This window comes from Geotrypetes seraphini, chromosome 4 (genome assembly GCF_902459505.1).
Source record: "Geotrypetes seraphini chromosome 4, aGeoSer1.1, whole genome shotgun sequence".
In the NCBI taxonomy this organism is placed as follows: Eukaryota; Metazoa; Chordata; class Amphibia; order Gymnophiona; family Dermophiidae; genus Geotrypetes; species Geotrypetes seraphini.
The window spans coordinates 258,013,072-258,030,300 of NC_047087.1; the positions used below are offsets into that span (position 1 = coordinate 258,013,072).

Consider the following 17,229-nt stretch of genomic DNA (forward strand, 5'->3'; position numbering starts at 1 on the left):
AATCAAACAATGCACTACGTTAGTCCAATAAAAAAGGTATTGCATTTATTCTTTTTGTTTTATTTCTTTTAATTCTATATATCTGTCTACAGAAAAAAAAACATAGTATATCTGATCCTTTATGAATTGAAAAGCCACTTTTCCTTCTGTTTCCTTATGTAATCATTTGTGTCACAGAGTCTTTGTTTTATTAATTAGAGGAACAACGACGTGAAACTGAATTCTGGAAACGAAACAAACCTCAAGAAATTGGAGCAGGTAGGTACATACAAGTTTGTTCTGGGGTTTTTTCTGGGTTTTATTTTTTACATTTTGGTGCAGGTTAGAAATGTTACTTAATATACATCAGTGTTCTCCCCAGAAATTTTTTCCAGCCGGGTGGCATGAAAAAGTAGCCGGGTGGAGCGGGGCGTGAAAATTTGATAGTGGGGAAAATTAAATGTATACTACTTTTATTAGTTAATTATTATTATTTTCCAATGCTCGGTATGACTTCCTTTTTTAAGGTTTGACACTTGTGCCAGAATATTTTTGCTAAATTTAAGAAGTATCCAATTCTAGAAGTGAATAATTAGATATTCACCCTCTTTCAAATAGTATAGAGGTTTAAAAAAGGGAAATGCGTTAATAAAGTCATTAGGTTCAATCTAACCATTTATTTCTGCATGAATTTAAACAACAAAAAAAAAAGATAAATATAGCTCATCCAGTCATACAAGAAATGGCTGTACAACACCTCTAATAATGTTTTGATCACTAGGTTCCTTCCTGAGGTCTCACTGAGGATATGAAATAGATGCTATCCCCACTTCCAGACCTCTTCCACATAATTTATGGAGAGGTGTTACTGAGCCTTGAAGGGCACCTGTATGATTGATCTTTATCTGCTTCTTTTTTATTTTGCTATAGTGCAAAGTAAGAGCTAGGGCAAAACAGTATAGGTAAAGATGCAGGTAATAATTAGCAATGTATTAAAAATATTTTATTTTTATTTGCTTATAATGTCATTTGAAAGCTACTTGATGATAATACAACTTTAATTTAATTATAATGTGTGTCTGTGTTGGGGGGGACAACACCTACGTCAACAGTAAAGTTAGAATAGAGTCATTAAATCCAGTGGTGTACCTAGTATATATGACAGCCAGTGCTAATCATTTTTTTTTAACAACCCCCTCCTCTATATAAAAAAAGATATTTTTAGTAATAATCCATGAGTCACACAATAAGGGTGCATCTAGGAAAAGGCAGCATCTTAAACACTGCAGTAAGCACTAGAACACCAACACACGCATTGTAAAACTAAACAAACCAGATCCTACACAGTCAATTGATCCTGTAGTCGATGCTAACAGAAAGCCATGTCCTTTACATACACACAGAACACAGATACACCCTCGCCCAATATGGAATAATCACAAACTAAAAATAGAAATATATAGAAACCAGACTCTTCATACAATGCAACACCACAGAAACAGTGACACATGTCCCCTAATACTGTGCAACAAACAAAAACCAACTGCAGATGTGTACAAGATGCAGGCAGAATTTATTGTGACAAATATAAATTTATAAAAACCTTTTTCCCAAACAAGGGATCTTGTTTGGGAAAAAGGTTTTTATAAATTTATATTTGTCACAATAAATTCTACCTGCATCTTGTACACATCTGCAGTTGGTTTTTGTTTGTTCCTGGTTGTTTTTTTCTGCAGATAAGGTTGGACCTCTCCTTCCTTTTTTGTTGCCCTAATACTATGCAAAATATAAAGACAGTAGATGTAAATTTGAAAAAAAAACTTCTACATAACAGTCACCACTTTACAAATTAACAAATAGAAATAAAATAATGAGAAATATGAAAATACCATTTTATTGGACTAATCCATTTTTCAATTAGCTTTCAGAGGCCAAATCTTTCTTCAAGACAGTACAGTATACAGCTGTTATGGTATCCTGTCCTGACCTGAGGAAAGGGATTTATTCCCTCCCAAAATTGCCTTATTTCCATTTCCTATTGATAAATTTTAATCAATACAGTTACAATACTACTTGATTCTACGTAAAGCAACAAAAATATTTTTTTTTCAACCTTTTGTCGTTTCTGCTTTAGTCATCTTCTCTTCACTCTCTTCTTTCTATTCAGCATTTGTCCTCGCTCCCTTCCATGCAACATCTGTCCTCTCTCGTTGCCCCTTCCACCCAGCCTCTACCCTCTCTCTACCCCTTCCATCTACTGTCCACCCTATCTCTGCCCCTTGCATCCACTGTCCACCCTTTCTGCCTTTTCCATCCAGTGTCTGCCCTCTCTCTGTTCCATATGGTATCTTCCCTCTTTCTATGTCCCTTCAATAAACTCTGTATCCTGTGCCCTTTCTCTCCTTTATTTCAGCTTCAGCACCTCTCCATTTTTTGTCTCTACCCTTATGCTCTGGCAACTCTCTCTTCTCCTTTCCTTCCTTCCTTCCTTCCCACTCCACCCCATGGTCTGACATCTCTATCTCCTTCCCTTCTCTCCAGTATCTGCCTCCTGTCTTTCCCCTTTGGTCTAGGCCTCTCTCTTTCTCTCCGTCTTTCTTCTGTCAGGAGATCATGTTGATCTTGAACACTGAATAATTCTTCCACATTCTCCATATCACTGTAATGTAGTCTGGTCCAGCAGACTGCTTTGGCACTATTACATGGGTAATAGTAAATTCATTATGCATCAGCTTTCTACACAGAATGCCACAAGTCTCTATTTCTCGTGCTGTGCTTACATCTGCCAGCGTCAGAAACTTGTGAGACAGATCCCTTGGCAACACTTCGGAGCCCTTTGACCATCTGGTTCTGTATGGTTGCAGGCTTTAAAGCTCTGTTTACTGGAGGAGACTGTCCAGCATACATAGTTGCATCACTCTTAAGGATCTGATCAAAGATTACATTAGACAAGGTGGTATTTTTAGGCATGGAAAAACAGGACATGTTCTCCTCAATCTGCTCAGATGCCTTCAAATGCGCTTTAATATTTGTCTGATCTCGGGCTAAATCTTGCCTCCTGAGCTGATCTTCAAAGGAGAGTGGAGTGAGAGCCATATCGGCAGTGAGATCCGTTTTGGGCCGCATGTTGTGCAGGGCTGGACTAAGGCAAGTTGTAAGCTTCCTTCCATCGCTGACCTATCTTCCATAAGTCAGCAACGGAAGGAAGCTTACAACTCGCTGCTCTTGCTTGCTTCGGGCCTTCCTCGTTGCCGGGTCCTGCCTACTTTCAGAAACAGAAAGTAGGCAGGATCCGGCAGCGAAGAAAGCCCGAAGCAAGCAAGAGCAAGTTACTTGTAAGCTGACCTGTCTCCTATAGGGAACCCATGCTCCGGGGCGTGTTCATGCCGACTTCCCTTCTCTTCCTCCCTCAGGACGTGACTTCCGGTTTCGGAGAGAAGCGGCATGCACATGTTAGAGCCCCGGAGCATGGATTCAAGTTGCTTGCTGGCGTTAAAAACTAAAAAAAAAAAAAAAAAAAAAAGTCAGGCTCCTGCGATTCAGGCTGTGCCGAGTCAGCCCGGTAAATCTCCAAGCCGGTGAAAAGGGTTTGTTTTATTAATGTTGAGCAGAAGGTGGCAGCAGCAGCAGGATTGCGATCGAGATTACAGCCGGGCGCTCATCTAAATTAGCTGGGCGGAGCGCCCGGCTGAAAGGCCCTGGGGAGAACACTGTACATTATTCCACATCAGGTATTCAATTTGAAATCCAGTACACCATTTATATGAGGTTCTTGATAGCTTTTGTTGTACACTTCTCAATATTAGTTATTTCTATTTTAATTTCTTAAAACTTTTTTGTGTAAACAAGCCGCTTAAGCCTTTTGGATAGATTATCTTCTGTTATGTCTTAACAAGCTATTCAGTGGGAGGGTGCCAAAATTAGTTATGACAAATAGTATCAAAACTCTTCAAAAGCTCTAAACAAATGAAGTATGTAGATTGAGAATTGCTGTTCTGAGAAGAACAGCCCTTGGAGTTGAGAGTTCATTACTGAGCTGCTAAGAGGAGGGATGTTGAGATCTTTTGTAGTATACTTGTTATTAGCTGTTTCAACAAAAGTATGTACTAAAAAGTTATTATTATAAAAAATAAATAAAAATAAAGTTATTATTATTAAAAACAGTGTTTCTCAACTCGGTCCTGGAGTACCCCTTTGCCATTCAGATTTCAATGAATATACATGAAAGAAATTTGCATATAATGGAGGCAATGTATGCAAATCAAGTTTATGCATATTCATTGTGGATATCCTGAAAACCTGACTGGCAAGGAGGTACTCCAGGACTGAGTTGAGAAATACTGTACTAATACACTATAGTGGTGGTATTTCCTGTAAAGTACAAATGATTTGGAAAGAAAATTTGTACAGATTTTTTTTTTCTTCTTTACTTGATTATACTGCCATTCATGCAAAGACTCGTTATGCTGACCGACCCTCCTCCTCATGCCTTCCTAAAGCAGGAGTGGCAGCGCTGCCTCTTGCTGGCCTGCTGCTGCCGCTCCTGCTTTAGAGGGCAAGGGGGATGGTCAGTTGGGAAGAGCTGCAGAAATCCTAGTTTTACCCTGTTCTGTGCTTTGGCGCTCTTTCCTGCATCCTCCGGCTTCCCCCTTGGCCTCCTGCTCATACTGTAGCTTTCAGAGAGGATCGCCGGTGCTCTACACGATCCTTGCAGGCTTCCACCATCTTCAGAAGCACGTTCCCTCTGATGCGGTCCTGCCCCTCTTCTGACATCAGGGACAGGATCCGCATCAGAGGGAACGTACTTCTGAAGATGGTGGCAGAACTCAAGGATCGCGAAGAGCACCGGCGATCCTCTCTGCAGGCTGCGGTAAGAGCAGGAAGCCCAGGGGGAAGCCGGAGAATATGCAGGCCTTCGGGGGAGGAGGCCCTTGTCTAGAAATACACGGAGGGAGGGAAGGGAGAAGGGATACTGATGGACAGAGGGAGCAGGGAATGGAGAAGGTACGGCTGGACAGGAGGAGCAGAGAAGGGGTACTGCTAGACAGGGAGAGCAGGGAAGGGAAGGGGTACTGCTGGACAGGAGGTGCAGGGAAGGGAGAAGGAGTACTGCTGGACAGGGGGAGCAGAGAAGGGAGAAGACATGCTGCTGGACCTGGGAGAAAGGGAGGGAAAGGAAAGGTGCTACACCCTGGAGGGGAGGGTGAGATGGTGCATAGGGAGAGAGCATGTTGGGTTGGGGGTGGGAAGAAAGGTTGCCACTCGAGGGACAAGGCAAAGACAGAGAGAGAAAGCGCGCAGGAGGCAGAAAGTGTTGGACTTATGGAGAGGGTGAGATAGATGGGGAGGCAAAAAGGAAGGAAGGAAAAATGTTACACTGGAGAAGGAGGGAGAGATACGAGATGAAAGGATAGTTAAGAAAAGGAGAGATGGTGGATCTGGGAATGGTGGGGTCCATCACTGTAGCTGCGTGGATGGAGATGAAAAAAGGGAAGATTGCCAGACCTCTGGGGGAGGGAAGGGAAACGGAAGGGGAGGACAGAGATGGAAGAAGGATGGTTAGCACAAAGAAAGAAGGAGACCCTGGCGCGCGAGTTATCAGAAGACAACCAGAGTCTGGGCCCAACAAGATTTGAATAATTACCAGACAACAAAAGGTAGAAAAAATAATTATATTTTCTGTTTTGTGATTTCAATACGTCAGATTTGAAATGTGTATCCTGCCAGAGCTGGTGTTTTGCTGCAAACATGAGCTAGGATTTAACAGAGAGAGGGGAAGTCTGTTTTGTTTGTTTATTTTGTTTACACTACAGCACCAGTGTGGAGAGGGCAAAGGGGGTGAAGAGGCTATAAATTAAACCCACCAGGATGTTTGAAAAAAACACCCACTTGGGCAGGACAATCATATTGAATCGAATTGAAATTTTTTTCTGAATCCAGTAGCGCTAGTTCAATAATTTATCTACCTCAGTAGGAAAGAAAAAAGATTTCAAAACACTTCAGCCATATTTCTTACAATGACCTTAACCCCTTTGAAAAGAATTCTTATAAACATTCAAACCAGGTCGTCACAGTTTCCTTGACATCTTTATCACTTGAAAACTGCTGTCCATGGAGAGATTTCTTCAAAACTCGGAACAGGAAATAATCCAAGGGAGACAGGACTGTATGGTGGATGGTTCAGCTGCTGAAACCCACATTCTGGTACATCCCTTCTGGATTCTATATGTGAAGTGTCCAATCCATAGCTGCAATCCAGTGTTTGCAGAAATCCAGAGGGAGGCCAGGGGGAGAGAGAAAGAAAGGCAGAAATAAAGAGGGGGGCCAGGGGGAGAGAGAAAGAAAGGCAGAAATAAAGAGGGGAGCCAGGGGGAGAGAGAAAGAAAGGTGCCTAGCCTGGGCCAATCAGGCCTTAGGATTAGTGGGAATGGGCGGACCCGCTATGCCTAAGGCCTGATTGGTCCAGGCTTCTAGAGCCTGGGCCAATCAGGCCTTAGATTTAGTGGGAATGGGCCAGGAAGGGGCGGGCCCTTCTCATTTCCACGAGGCGGGCCTGTCGGCTGAACGGCAGCAAGACCCGTCCAGCCGACCAACATTTAAAGGTTAGTTGGAGGAGGGAGGTTAGTTGGGGGGGTCCGGAGGAGGGTCGAGCTTTCCGGCAGGAGGAGTTGGACATCCTCCTGCCGGTGATGGGACAGGCGGCCGCTATACATATCCCTTGCTGCGATAAGCATAGTGGCCCGTGTCTAATCTAACCCGATTCTCTAACCAGCATCTGTAACATGGATGCTGGTTACAGAATCGAGGTTTAGTGTAGGCCTGATTCTGTATAGGACACCTCTCCCAGGCATCCTATACAGAATCAGAGCCTAAATGCTCCTGCACAGAATTCACATACATTAAGCATCCAGCCTGACTGGATTGTATATCAAGAAGATATGCTACTTGAATGGGATAAAGAAGCCAGTCATACTGATTTCATCTACCATTCCTGCAAGTGTCACACCTTCTTATCAATTAAACTAACCATTGTTTCAAACAATTTACAAATTTTAAACAGAAAATGCTGTCACCTCCCTCCTGCGTCCTGGACCTCTCCAAACCTTACCTGGTGGTCTAACAGTGAAGCGGGGCAGGAGCGATCTTCTTACGCTTCTGCCCCGTGCAGAGCCATAAACAAAAGTGGCTGCCGTGAGTTCCCGTTGTAGTCTCTGAGACCACGGAAACACATGGCAGCTATTTTGTTGACGGCTCTGCATGGGGCAGGAGCATAGGAAGATCGCTCCTGCCCTGCTTCACTGCTAGACCACAAGGTAAAGTCTGGAGAGGTCTGGGACGCAGGAGGGAGGCAGGGATGGATCAAAGGCAGCCTTTAAAATTTTATTTTGTTTGGGAGGCAACCGCGAAGGGAGGGAGAAGTGTATATATTTTGTGTGTTATGATTTTCTGTGTGTTATAGATAGATAGGTAGTTAATCAAGGACTCCTTGATACGGACAGACTTCCAAAATGCTTCAGTGTTGTGTCTTTGCGAGTACTGAGCCAGTCATTGATATATTTGGATACCACAAAATAAAAGTCATCCTTGCCTGGCTGCCTCTTGACTAGACACAGACTATATTTGGCCCTTCTTTTATGTATATCTACCTATATCATAAGAACATAAGAATAGTCTTACTGGGTCCATGTCTAGTCAAGTATCCTATCTTCACAGAGGCCAATCCAAGACAGAAGTACCTGACAAAAACCCAAATAGTAGCAGCATTCCATGCCACCGATCCAGGGCAAGCAGTTGCTTCCCCCATGTTTGTCTCAACAGCAGATTATGGACTTTTCCTCCAGAAACTTGTCCAACCCTTTTTTAAAACCAGCTACATTAACCGCTCTTACCATCCTCTGGCAATGCATTCCAAAGGTTAGCTATTGTATTGGTTTTAAAAGTATTACTATGTAACATCATAGAGTGTCCCCTAGTCTTTGTAAATCTTGACACAGTAAAAAATTGATCCATTTGTACCCATTCTACACCACTCAGGATTTTGTAGACTTCAATCATATCTCCCCTCAGCTGTCTCTCTCCAACGATGGGGAAAAAAACTTTGAATGAATTTTTAACAAAGAAAAAAACTCAGCACGATTATTTTGTTGCACCATGTTAGCCTCATAAGAATTGGTTTCCACTTCTTAAGACTGCTCGCCCTCCATTCAGGCTCTGAATTTGTCCTGCCTTAAAATAGAACCAGGGCATCATACTACATTTCAAGCTCAAATCTCTGGTTCTTACAGCATGGAAACTAAGCAGTGCTTAATTACCTTCTTCAGCTTTCCACCTTTCAAGAAGAGTATGTTCTCGATTAGTGATTTACTACTGTGCTTAATGCCTTTTGTGTCCTATAGCTTAGTTCATAGTTTGTGAGATAATCTAAAGTGGACAATACTGTGCTCTGAATTAGAAATCAAAATAAGTATTTTGATATGGAATCCTTTCGATTACTAGTTCAGAGCACAGTATTGTCCAGTTTAGATTATTGCAATATTGTTTATCTAGGACTAACAAAAAAGCTTATATTAAGACTTCGATTAGTTCAAAATACTGCCATTCGTTTAATTTTTGGTCTTAAAAAATATGATCACATGCAAGTCCTTTTTATGCCAAACTACAATGGCTGCCATTTGGAGCCAGAGTATTTTTTAAATTCGGGTGTGTTTCTTATAAAGCCCTAGCATGTTTAAGTTGTTTTTTAACCATGATGTATAATTCTGCCCATAGAAATGTGTATATGATTGTATTTATCTACTGTTGTGAACGGCCTAGAACTAATGGCAGGGCGGTATACAAGAAATAAAATTATTATTATTATTATTAACCTACTGTGTTAATTTTGTAGATGGAAGCCCTAAAGCTAAAAAGCCCAGAACAGATGAAGACTATGAAAATGAGGATGATAAAGACTATCATAGAAGTGACCCACAGATTGCAATCTGCCTTGATTGTTTGCGGAATAATGGGCAGTCAGGCGATAATGTAGTGAAGGTGAGTGCATTTCTGCAAAGCTATGTTGGTTTCTGAAAGAGTATGGTTATTCCCATAGGAAGATGGTAGCATGATGATGTGATGGCTCTCTATGGGATCCTTCTATGGGTACTTGTGCTCTCGCTTCAAGAACAAATCAGGGAGATGGTGCAAAGGGAGTTGACTAGCATGGTATGTACAGTCTCAGGCAGGTTACAGTAAGCTGTAGCACATGCTAACCACACATTAAAAAGGCTTACCTTTTGATGGAATTCCGTATGTTATATATATAAAATGGAAAGAATTATTGTTTTACAGAAAGGAAATTATACTAATTTTAAAAAGATTTGGGGGGCATTGATTGCATATTCGCATGATTAGACACCTTTCTACATAAAGAATAATATTATGTGGGATTTGGGAGGTATAATTTATGAGTTGATTTAATTCATTATTATTGATGGAAGAGGGGTGAGGGGGGTATTTTGGTACTTAAGGCAATATTAGTTATGATTTTCAAGTGATTTGTATTAGAGAATGACACGGGGAAAAAATCTGTCCCCGTCACCGCCCCGTCTCCTGCCCACCATCCTCTGCACCGCTCCGTCACCGCCATTCCCTTCACCGCCCCGTCACCGTCACCGCCATCCCTTTCACCGTCACCGCCACTGCCATCCCATTCACCGCCCCGTCACCGTCCCCGCAGCATCCATATAAGCCTTAGTACTGTAATATTTAGCTTATTCCTTTCTTATAAATCAAAGTTCCTGCTGCTGAACTAGAGAAAGAGATGTTCAGCTGGCAGGGCTTTGTTTATAAATTTTTATCAACACAATTAATATACTACTTTATCCTAAAGCAAAAAATAAATGAATAAATATAATTTTTTTTCTACCTTTGTTGTCTGGTTTCTGCTTTCCACATCTTCTCATTCAATTCCTTCCATCCACTGTGTGTCTTCTCTCTGCGTCTTCCATTTGCTGTTACTGTGCCTCTCCCTTCACCCTCCCCTAATTGGTCTAGCACCCATCTTCTTCCCTCCGCTCCCCCATAGTCTGGCATCTGTCTTCTTCCCTTCCAGCATCTTCTCCCCACTCTGTCTTCCACATTTCCCTTCAGGGTCTGTTCTTCTCTACTCTCTTTCAATGTCTGTTCTATTCCTTTCCACCACCACCCTTCCCTCCCTCCTTTACAATCTGTTCCTTTCTACCACCCTTCAGCTCCTCTCGCGTGGCCTATCTATCTACCTCCCTCCCTCTTATTTCCGTGGCACGTTACAATGTAATTTGTGCAAGCCGCTGGAGCCTGCGAGCTCTGTCCCTGTCCCATTCCCACAAACTATCTCGCTTCTGTGTTCCTATTTTCCCCATTTCTAATTCTCTCCTATGTATCTGCCATTGCCCCCCCCCCCCTGTGTCCATATACCATCCCCATGGCATGTCCCCTTTATGTCTCTGTCCCTATGCCCCATGCACATAATTTTCCCTCTTTCTGTTACCTTCCTCTGTCCAGATTTCCCCTATCTTCCTCTTCCATACCAGCGTGTCTCTTCTTTTCAACCCCATCTAGCTTCTTTCCCTCTTTCTCCCCCCCCCTGCTTCCAGCATCTGGCTCACCTGCCTGTCTTCCCCTTTCTTTCCTGCTGTGGGTTTCTTTCTTTCCCTCTCTTCATCCCCTTGGCCCAGAATTTTTTTTCCTTTCACTCCCTCCTTCCTAGTATGAGCCGGGAACAAACGCGATCTCACGGTCTAGCAGCCCCCACCTACCCGATCGCAGTGTTTAGCCAGCTCCCTCCCTCCACCTCACCTTACATTCTGAGTTTGCCGGCTTCCTTTTTCCCCAAGCCACACGCATTTAAAAAGACGCGTACGCGCGGCTGCGCGAGTCCATTAAGCTTCTCCTCTCCTGCAACTTCCTGATTCCGGTTGCGTCAGAGGAGAAGCTTGATGGACTCGCGCAGCTGCGCGTGCACGGCTTTTTGAACACGTGCGGCTCAGGAAAATGGAAGCCGGCAAACTCAGAATTTAAGGTGAGGTAGAGGGAGGGAGATGGCTAAACGCTACGGGCGGGCGGTGGCTGCGGGGACCGCGCGATCCTAAATGCCTCACTGCGGAGACAAGACCATTCACCGCTCCACGGGCGGTGAATGGCCTTGTCCCCGTCCCCGCAGCGACTGTTATTTTTCATTCCCCGTTCCGGCGGGTTACCCGCGGCTAGCCGCGGGTAACCGCCACCGTGTCATTCTCTAATTTGTATGATTATTTGATTTACTATTGTATACTTGTTGAAAGAATTGAAAATGAATAAAGAATTGGGGAAAAAAAAGGCTTACCACAGAATGTGCGCTGGTGTCCTTTTGGAAAATTTTCCATTATCTCAGGAAAGCAGGTAGTATATTCTCACATGCAGGAGACGTCATACACAGAACCTGGTACAGACTTTAAAAAAAATTTAAGTTTCGAGACTGCCCATACTGCATATGCACTGGTGCCTTCCTGCCCAACATCAGCTTGTTTGACCATCAGTTCTTAGTCTTCTGCAGAGCTAAGAAGCTGTATTTTTTAGAGATCTTCCAAAGTTCCAAAGCCCTTTCATTATTCTGCCTTCCCTCGTTATTTTTTGTCAAAGTTTTCCTTTTTATTTAATTTCTAGTTATTTTCTAGTTGTTTAATTTCTAGTTATTTAATTTCTAGTTATTTTCTTTTGAAAGACCAATTTTTTTCAGGCCTTCGGACCATTTCGAGCCTTCTCTTAAGCTGAGGGCATCGAGGGTTTTTCAACCTCTTTATTAATCGACTCTTCCGGATTATTGAGTCCTTAAATCTTGTGTTGGTGGTCTTCTCCTTAATGTCAAGGCCTTCTAGTGGCTTTAAGCGATACGCACGGTGCAACAGGGCCATTTCTTCCTCTGTAATATTACCAAAATCTGACCCTTCCTCTGAGCACACTACCAAAACTCTTGTCCACGGCCTTATCACCTCATGCTTAGACTACTGCAACTTGCTACTCTCAGGCCTTACGTTTAAACATCTCGTTTCATAGAGAAGCAGACTGACATCTGCAGTTGACAGGCCGATCCCTGGTGGTACCTGTTAGCCAGCCCACACAAGTATTTTTGGAGCTCAGGGCCCCGCTTTTAATCCCTCACCTACTGTTTATCAGAGGTTCGAGCGCAGGCTGCTAGGCTTCTGTAGGAGGCTCAGTGGTATCTTGCAGGGTGTCGGCTTCCCCCTTCTGATAGCACATCCATTGGTTTGTGGAGGTATGGTCAGACACTGTATCTTGACTGGCAGCCCAAAGATCAGCGTTGAAAAGGCATTTCCAGCATGAGACAGTGATTTTTCTCCTTTCCAGCTACTGTAAAGAGCAGAGTTAGATTGCAGCATATTGCTAGCACAGGGCACAGTGAGTAAAGCTGTTTCAGCCTATGAGGTGAATCAGGGATGGGGGTCTGGAAAACAGATTTTTGAAGGTTTCTACATGTTTCCCTGTATTCCCCCATCTGATTGATCCTAAATTCGCTGTTTGTTTGTTTTTAATTTAGTATTTCTTTTAGCAATTTTACTTGCAAAAATCTTGGATTTTTAGCGATCTTTTTTTAAAATGTTCCCTGCACTTCCAAAACTTCATTTTTTGCCTGAAAACTGGTTGGAATGGAGTCCTTGGGCTCTTCTACCCCAAATTCATTCCAGGATGGTGCAAAATTTAAGCAACAGGAGCGTTCTTGCGCCATGTGGTGTGGACCAAAGAAGTGGGAGCAACCAGCTTAACCTCTCCTCTACATACTTAGGTGTCAAAAAGGGCGGCTTTTCTTTTTCAGAAGCTGGACATAGTGACCATTCCGTGCTTAAGGACATGGATGCCCCATAGCCCAAGAAATGCAAAGTAGTCTTCATAAGGTGACTCGATGCTCCTTGTTACATAAGCCTTTGCAGACTTCTTGAAATTTTTGTGGAAAGCCTTTTATGAGAGCCATGCTGTGCAGTCCTGCTGTATGCCACAGCATAGCCTCACAAGGCACATCTTCACAGTCTGCTGCTGTTCAGGACTTAGGAGAGCTCTTGCCAGGGGATATGGATAATGATGATCATTTTATTGATCCCTTATTTTCTGTGGATGCTCCTTCTGTGGCAGGGGACTTGAGAGCCAGCCATTCCTTTGGTCTTTACTAGTGTTTTTATTGCAGTACTTGGACATTTGGATTAAAACATCTTTTGTTTTATCATTCAACACCAAGACTCCTGAGGCAGGCCTTCTTGGGCCGAAACACGATCTTGTCAAGTCTGTTTTATAATAAAAAGGATTGAGCACCATCTGGTCTCCTTCGTTGTTGTTTTTGTGATCCCACAGTTCTGCGTTTATTTAAATTTGCTATCTTGCCAGATCTTATTTGAGTCTCTGCAGGAGTTGAATTTAGTCACTCAGCCAGCAACTTCTACTTCCTCCTCCCTTACGTGTGGAGTGAGAGCTCAGTCCTCAGCATTTCCCTGACCTCCAGATATTAACATCTTGATCTCGGAGCAGTGTGATTCTCCGGAGGGGGCTCTCAAAGTAGCAAGAGCCATGTCCCGGCTGTATCTTATGGCACAGGAGTGTCAGCAACTTTTTAACCAGCCTAAAGTAGATTCTTTGGTTGCCCAGGTCACTAAGCGCACCTCCCTTCCTAGCGAAGGCAATGTGGTGCTCAAGGACATGCAGGACTGCTGAGTGGATGTAATTCTCAGGAGACTTTTTGAGGCAGTGTCTTTGGGAGTCAAAACTGCCTTGGTGGCATCCTTTCTCATATTCGCTTGTCTATCCAGACTGCGCACTTTGGAGAGTGCTGGAGATGATCCTTCTCCTCAGCGTCATTTTTCTGATGTAGATTATATAGCTGATACCCTATATGACATTATACATGTTCTGGGTAAAGCGTCGGCTTATTCAATTTGTGCTCGTAGAATACTCTGGATCAGACAATTGGCCGGCGATTCCACCTCTAGATCTACTCTTGCCAGACTCCCTTTTAAGAGGCAAAGTTTGGTAAAGGCGTAGATGATCTCATGAATTGTGTGGTGGACAGTCACCCCTAGGTCTTGCCTGACAGTAGACCCAGAGCCTCTAAAGCAGAGTTTCTCAACTTCTTCAAGCCAAATACCCCTAATAATTATCAACCGAGTACCCCCGCCCAAGCTCCGCCCCAGACCCCACCCCCCACCCCCATAATAATAGTACTAATTGTAATGCAATTTCATCTATCCATTTTTCATATACATACAATATAATCTTAATGCATCATGGCAACCACAAAATTAAAAAAACACAAAGCACACTGTACGCAGAGAAAATATTAATTGTCATTTGTATTTGAGGGTTTTTTCAAAGAGATCAGGGCAGATGACTTTAAATTACGCAATGTCACCTCAGTAACAACTATAGAAAAATAGACAAATATATTGCAAAATACAGACAGCAGATATAAATTCTCAAAACTGACACATTTCGATCACTAAATTGAAAATAAAATCAATTTTCCTACCTTTGCTGTCTGGTGATATCATGAGTCTCTGATTGCACTTCCTTCTGACTGCAACGAATATTTCTTTCTTTCTGCCTCCTGCATGCTTCCTCTCTTCCAGACCTCATTCCATTCCCCAAGCCCTGAATATATATATCCTAGAGGAAAGGAGGGACAGAGGAGATATGATTCAGACGTTCAAATACTTAAAAAGGTATTAACGTAGAACAAAATATTTTCCAGAAAAAGGAAAATGGTAAAACCAGAGAACATAATTTGAGGTTGAGGGGTGGTTGACTCAAGAGCAATATAAGGAAATTCTTCTTTACGGAGAGGGTGGTGGATGCCTGGAATGCACTCCAGATGGAGGTGGTGGAGAGGAAAACGGTGACAGAGTTAAAAAAAGCATGGGATGATCACAGAGGATCTAGAATCAGAAAATAATAGTAAATATTGAAGAACTAAGGCCAGTACTGGGCAGACTTGCACGGTCTGTGCCAGTATATGGCCATTTAGTTGAGGATTGGCTGGGGAGGGCTTCTATGGCTGGGATGATTTAGATGGATTGAGCACAAGACCGGGCACAGCTTTGTATTCTTGCCCAGAAATAGCTAAGAAGAAGAAGAAAAAAATTAATCAGGTTGGGCAGACTGAATGGACCATTCGGGTCTTTATGTGCCATTACTATGTTACTATGTTGACTAACAACTCTCTCTGTCCCTCTCTGAGTCCAACTTCTCTTCCTCTCTCTCCTCCGCTCCATTGGCAACATGTTTCCCTCTTTCATTCCCTCCCCTGCTGCAAAGGGAGTGGGGAAAGAGAGCGAGATCCAGGGTGCATTTCTTCCATTCCCTCTACTGGCACATCCAACATTTCTTCCTCCTTTCCACCAGTCCAACATCTCTTTCTCTCTGCCTCTTGCATGCTTCCTTTCCTCCAGTCCTCATTCCCTAACCAACAACTTTCTCTCTCCCTCCATGTGTTCAACTTTTTACTGACTGTCCTCTCCCCTTCCCCTGAATGTGACATTTTTCCTTCCCTCTTTTCTTTCCTTCCATCTCTCACTCTCTCCATTAGTCCTGCACGCTTCCTCTCCTCTGAACCTTATTCCCTTCCCCAACTAACATCTCTCTGTCCCTTCATGAGTCTAACTTCTCTTCCTCTCTCCTTCACCCCTATTGGCAATAAGTCTCTCTCACTGTCCATCTGTGTTGAGAGATCCAGGCATCTTTCCCACCCCCTCTACTGCCACGTCCAACATTTCTCCCTTTCTCATCCCCTGGATCATGTGCAGCATTTTTCACCAATGCCCACCAGCTTCATGCCCGTTTCTCTTTCTATCACCCCTCTCCAGCACAATGCCACGTTTCTCCCTCCATCACTATGTCTAACATTCCTCCCCTTGCAATCCCCTTCAATCTGTCCCTCTGTTCCCTCTTCACCACCATATCCAACATTTCTCCCTCTCATCCTTCACTTCCCCATGCATTTCCCTCTCCTCTCTCTATGACCAATTTTCTTTTCTTCCTTTCCCCATATGCCACCATCTTTCCTTCTCACTCACACACTCATACTCAACAATTCTCCCTTTCTATTCCCTCCCTCCTATGTCTCAAGTTAGTGTCCCCTTTCTCCCTCTCTTCTGTGTCCCATGTTCATGTCCTATCCATTCCATCTGTGTTGAGTTTGTGCCCCCTCCCCCTCCATGCATGTAAGTAGCTGCCTGTCCATAGAAGCTGCCGCTGCCTCCATGGATCCCGCCTTCCTGCTCGCCCCCTGCCATGGCAGGGGATCCCTCTTTTCCTCCCTGCCCGTCTCTCCCCCTGAAGCCGACCCAGTTCTTGTTTGAACCGCACTTTCTCCTTCTGTCTGCAGCGGGGACAGTGCAAGAAGCGATTCACACACTGCACGTGGTTGACCCACATGCCTTCCCTCAGACATCAACTCTTATGTCGGAGAGAAGGTTTCTGGGTCAGCTACTTAAACTTGACACGTGTGAATCGCTGTGTGCACCATCCTTGCAAGGAGCAAGTGTGGCTCTATGCAGGTGGTAACTGTTTCGGCTTCATGGCAGGGGTCAGGCAGAGATCGCCGGAAGCGACTTCAGAGTGGGGGGACAGGCAGGAATGCAGGATCCCTGGGAGTCCTTCAAAGGAATTGGCAGCCAGGCCACATAACCCCCCAACAAGCGGCCCGTGTACCCCCAATGGTATGCGTACCGTGTGTTGAGAAACACTGCTCTAGAAGCTCAGGGCGCTCTAATTTTTGTGGCTCCAGGCATTCTCATCAGTATTCCAGTTCTACGTCGCACAGATTCTCCCAGAGCTACTGGCAGAGGTTTTCCAGATGCAGGTGTAACCAGCCCTCTGCGTCCCATGCTGCTCCATCCACCAAGAAATTGCAATGACGGCAGGCCGAGGGAGGTCCCTCTTCATATAGGGGGCAGATGGGTTTCTGGAGAGCTAGGCTCAGATTTCGTCTGACTATTGGGTGCTGGACATCATTCGATCCGGTTACAAGCTGGAATCTGCCCGGCCTCTATCAGATTGGTTTGTGGATTCTTCCACAAGGTACCCAGAAAAATCGATCAAAGTACAAGCCTCTGTGCAAAGGTTATTCGATATTGAGGCCATAGAACCTGTGCTGCCCAAACACTCAGGCTCAGGGCGAAACTCCATATACTTTATCGTGCCAAAGAAAGGCTTTGATGATTGGAGACCCATTCTAGACCTTACTCATGT

At 43.9% G+C, this 17,229-nt stretch overlaps 1 protein-coding gene across 2 annotated transcripts in view; it reads left to right on the plus strand.

Moving 5' to 3' along the window:
- The window catches only part of PCGF5 (polycomb group ring finger 5), a 123,105-nt gene that overhangs the window by 63,613 nt on the left and 42,263 nt on the right, over positions 1-17,229 (plus strand). For both annotated transcript variants that reach the window (XR_004539239.1, XM_033942280.1), the window contains exons 4-5: positions 199-258; positions 8,867-9,012. Coding sequence is in view for 1 of the 2 variants with exons in the window: in XM_033942280.1 (XP_033798171.1) it covers positions 199-258; positions 8,867-9,012 (206 nt within the window). In the remaining variant the exon portion in view is untranslated. The remainder of the gene's footprint in view (positions 1-198; positions 259-8,866; positions 9,013-17,229) is intronic.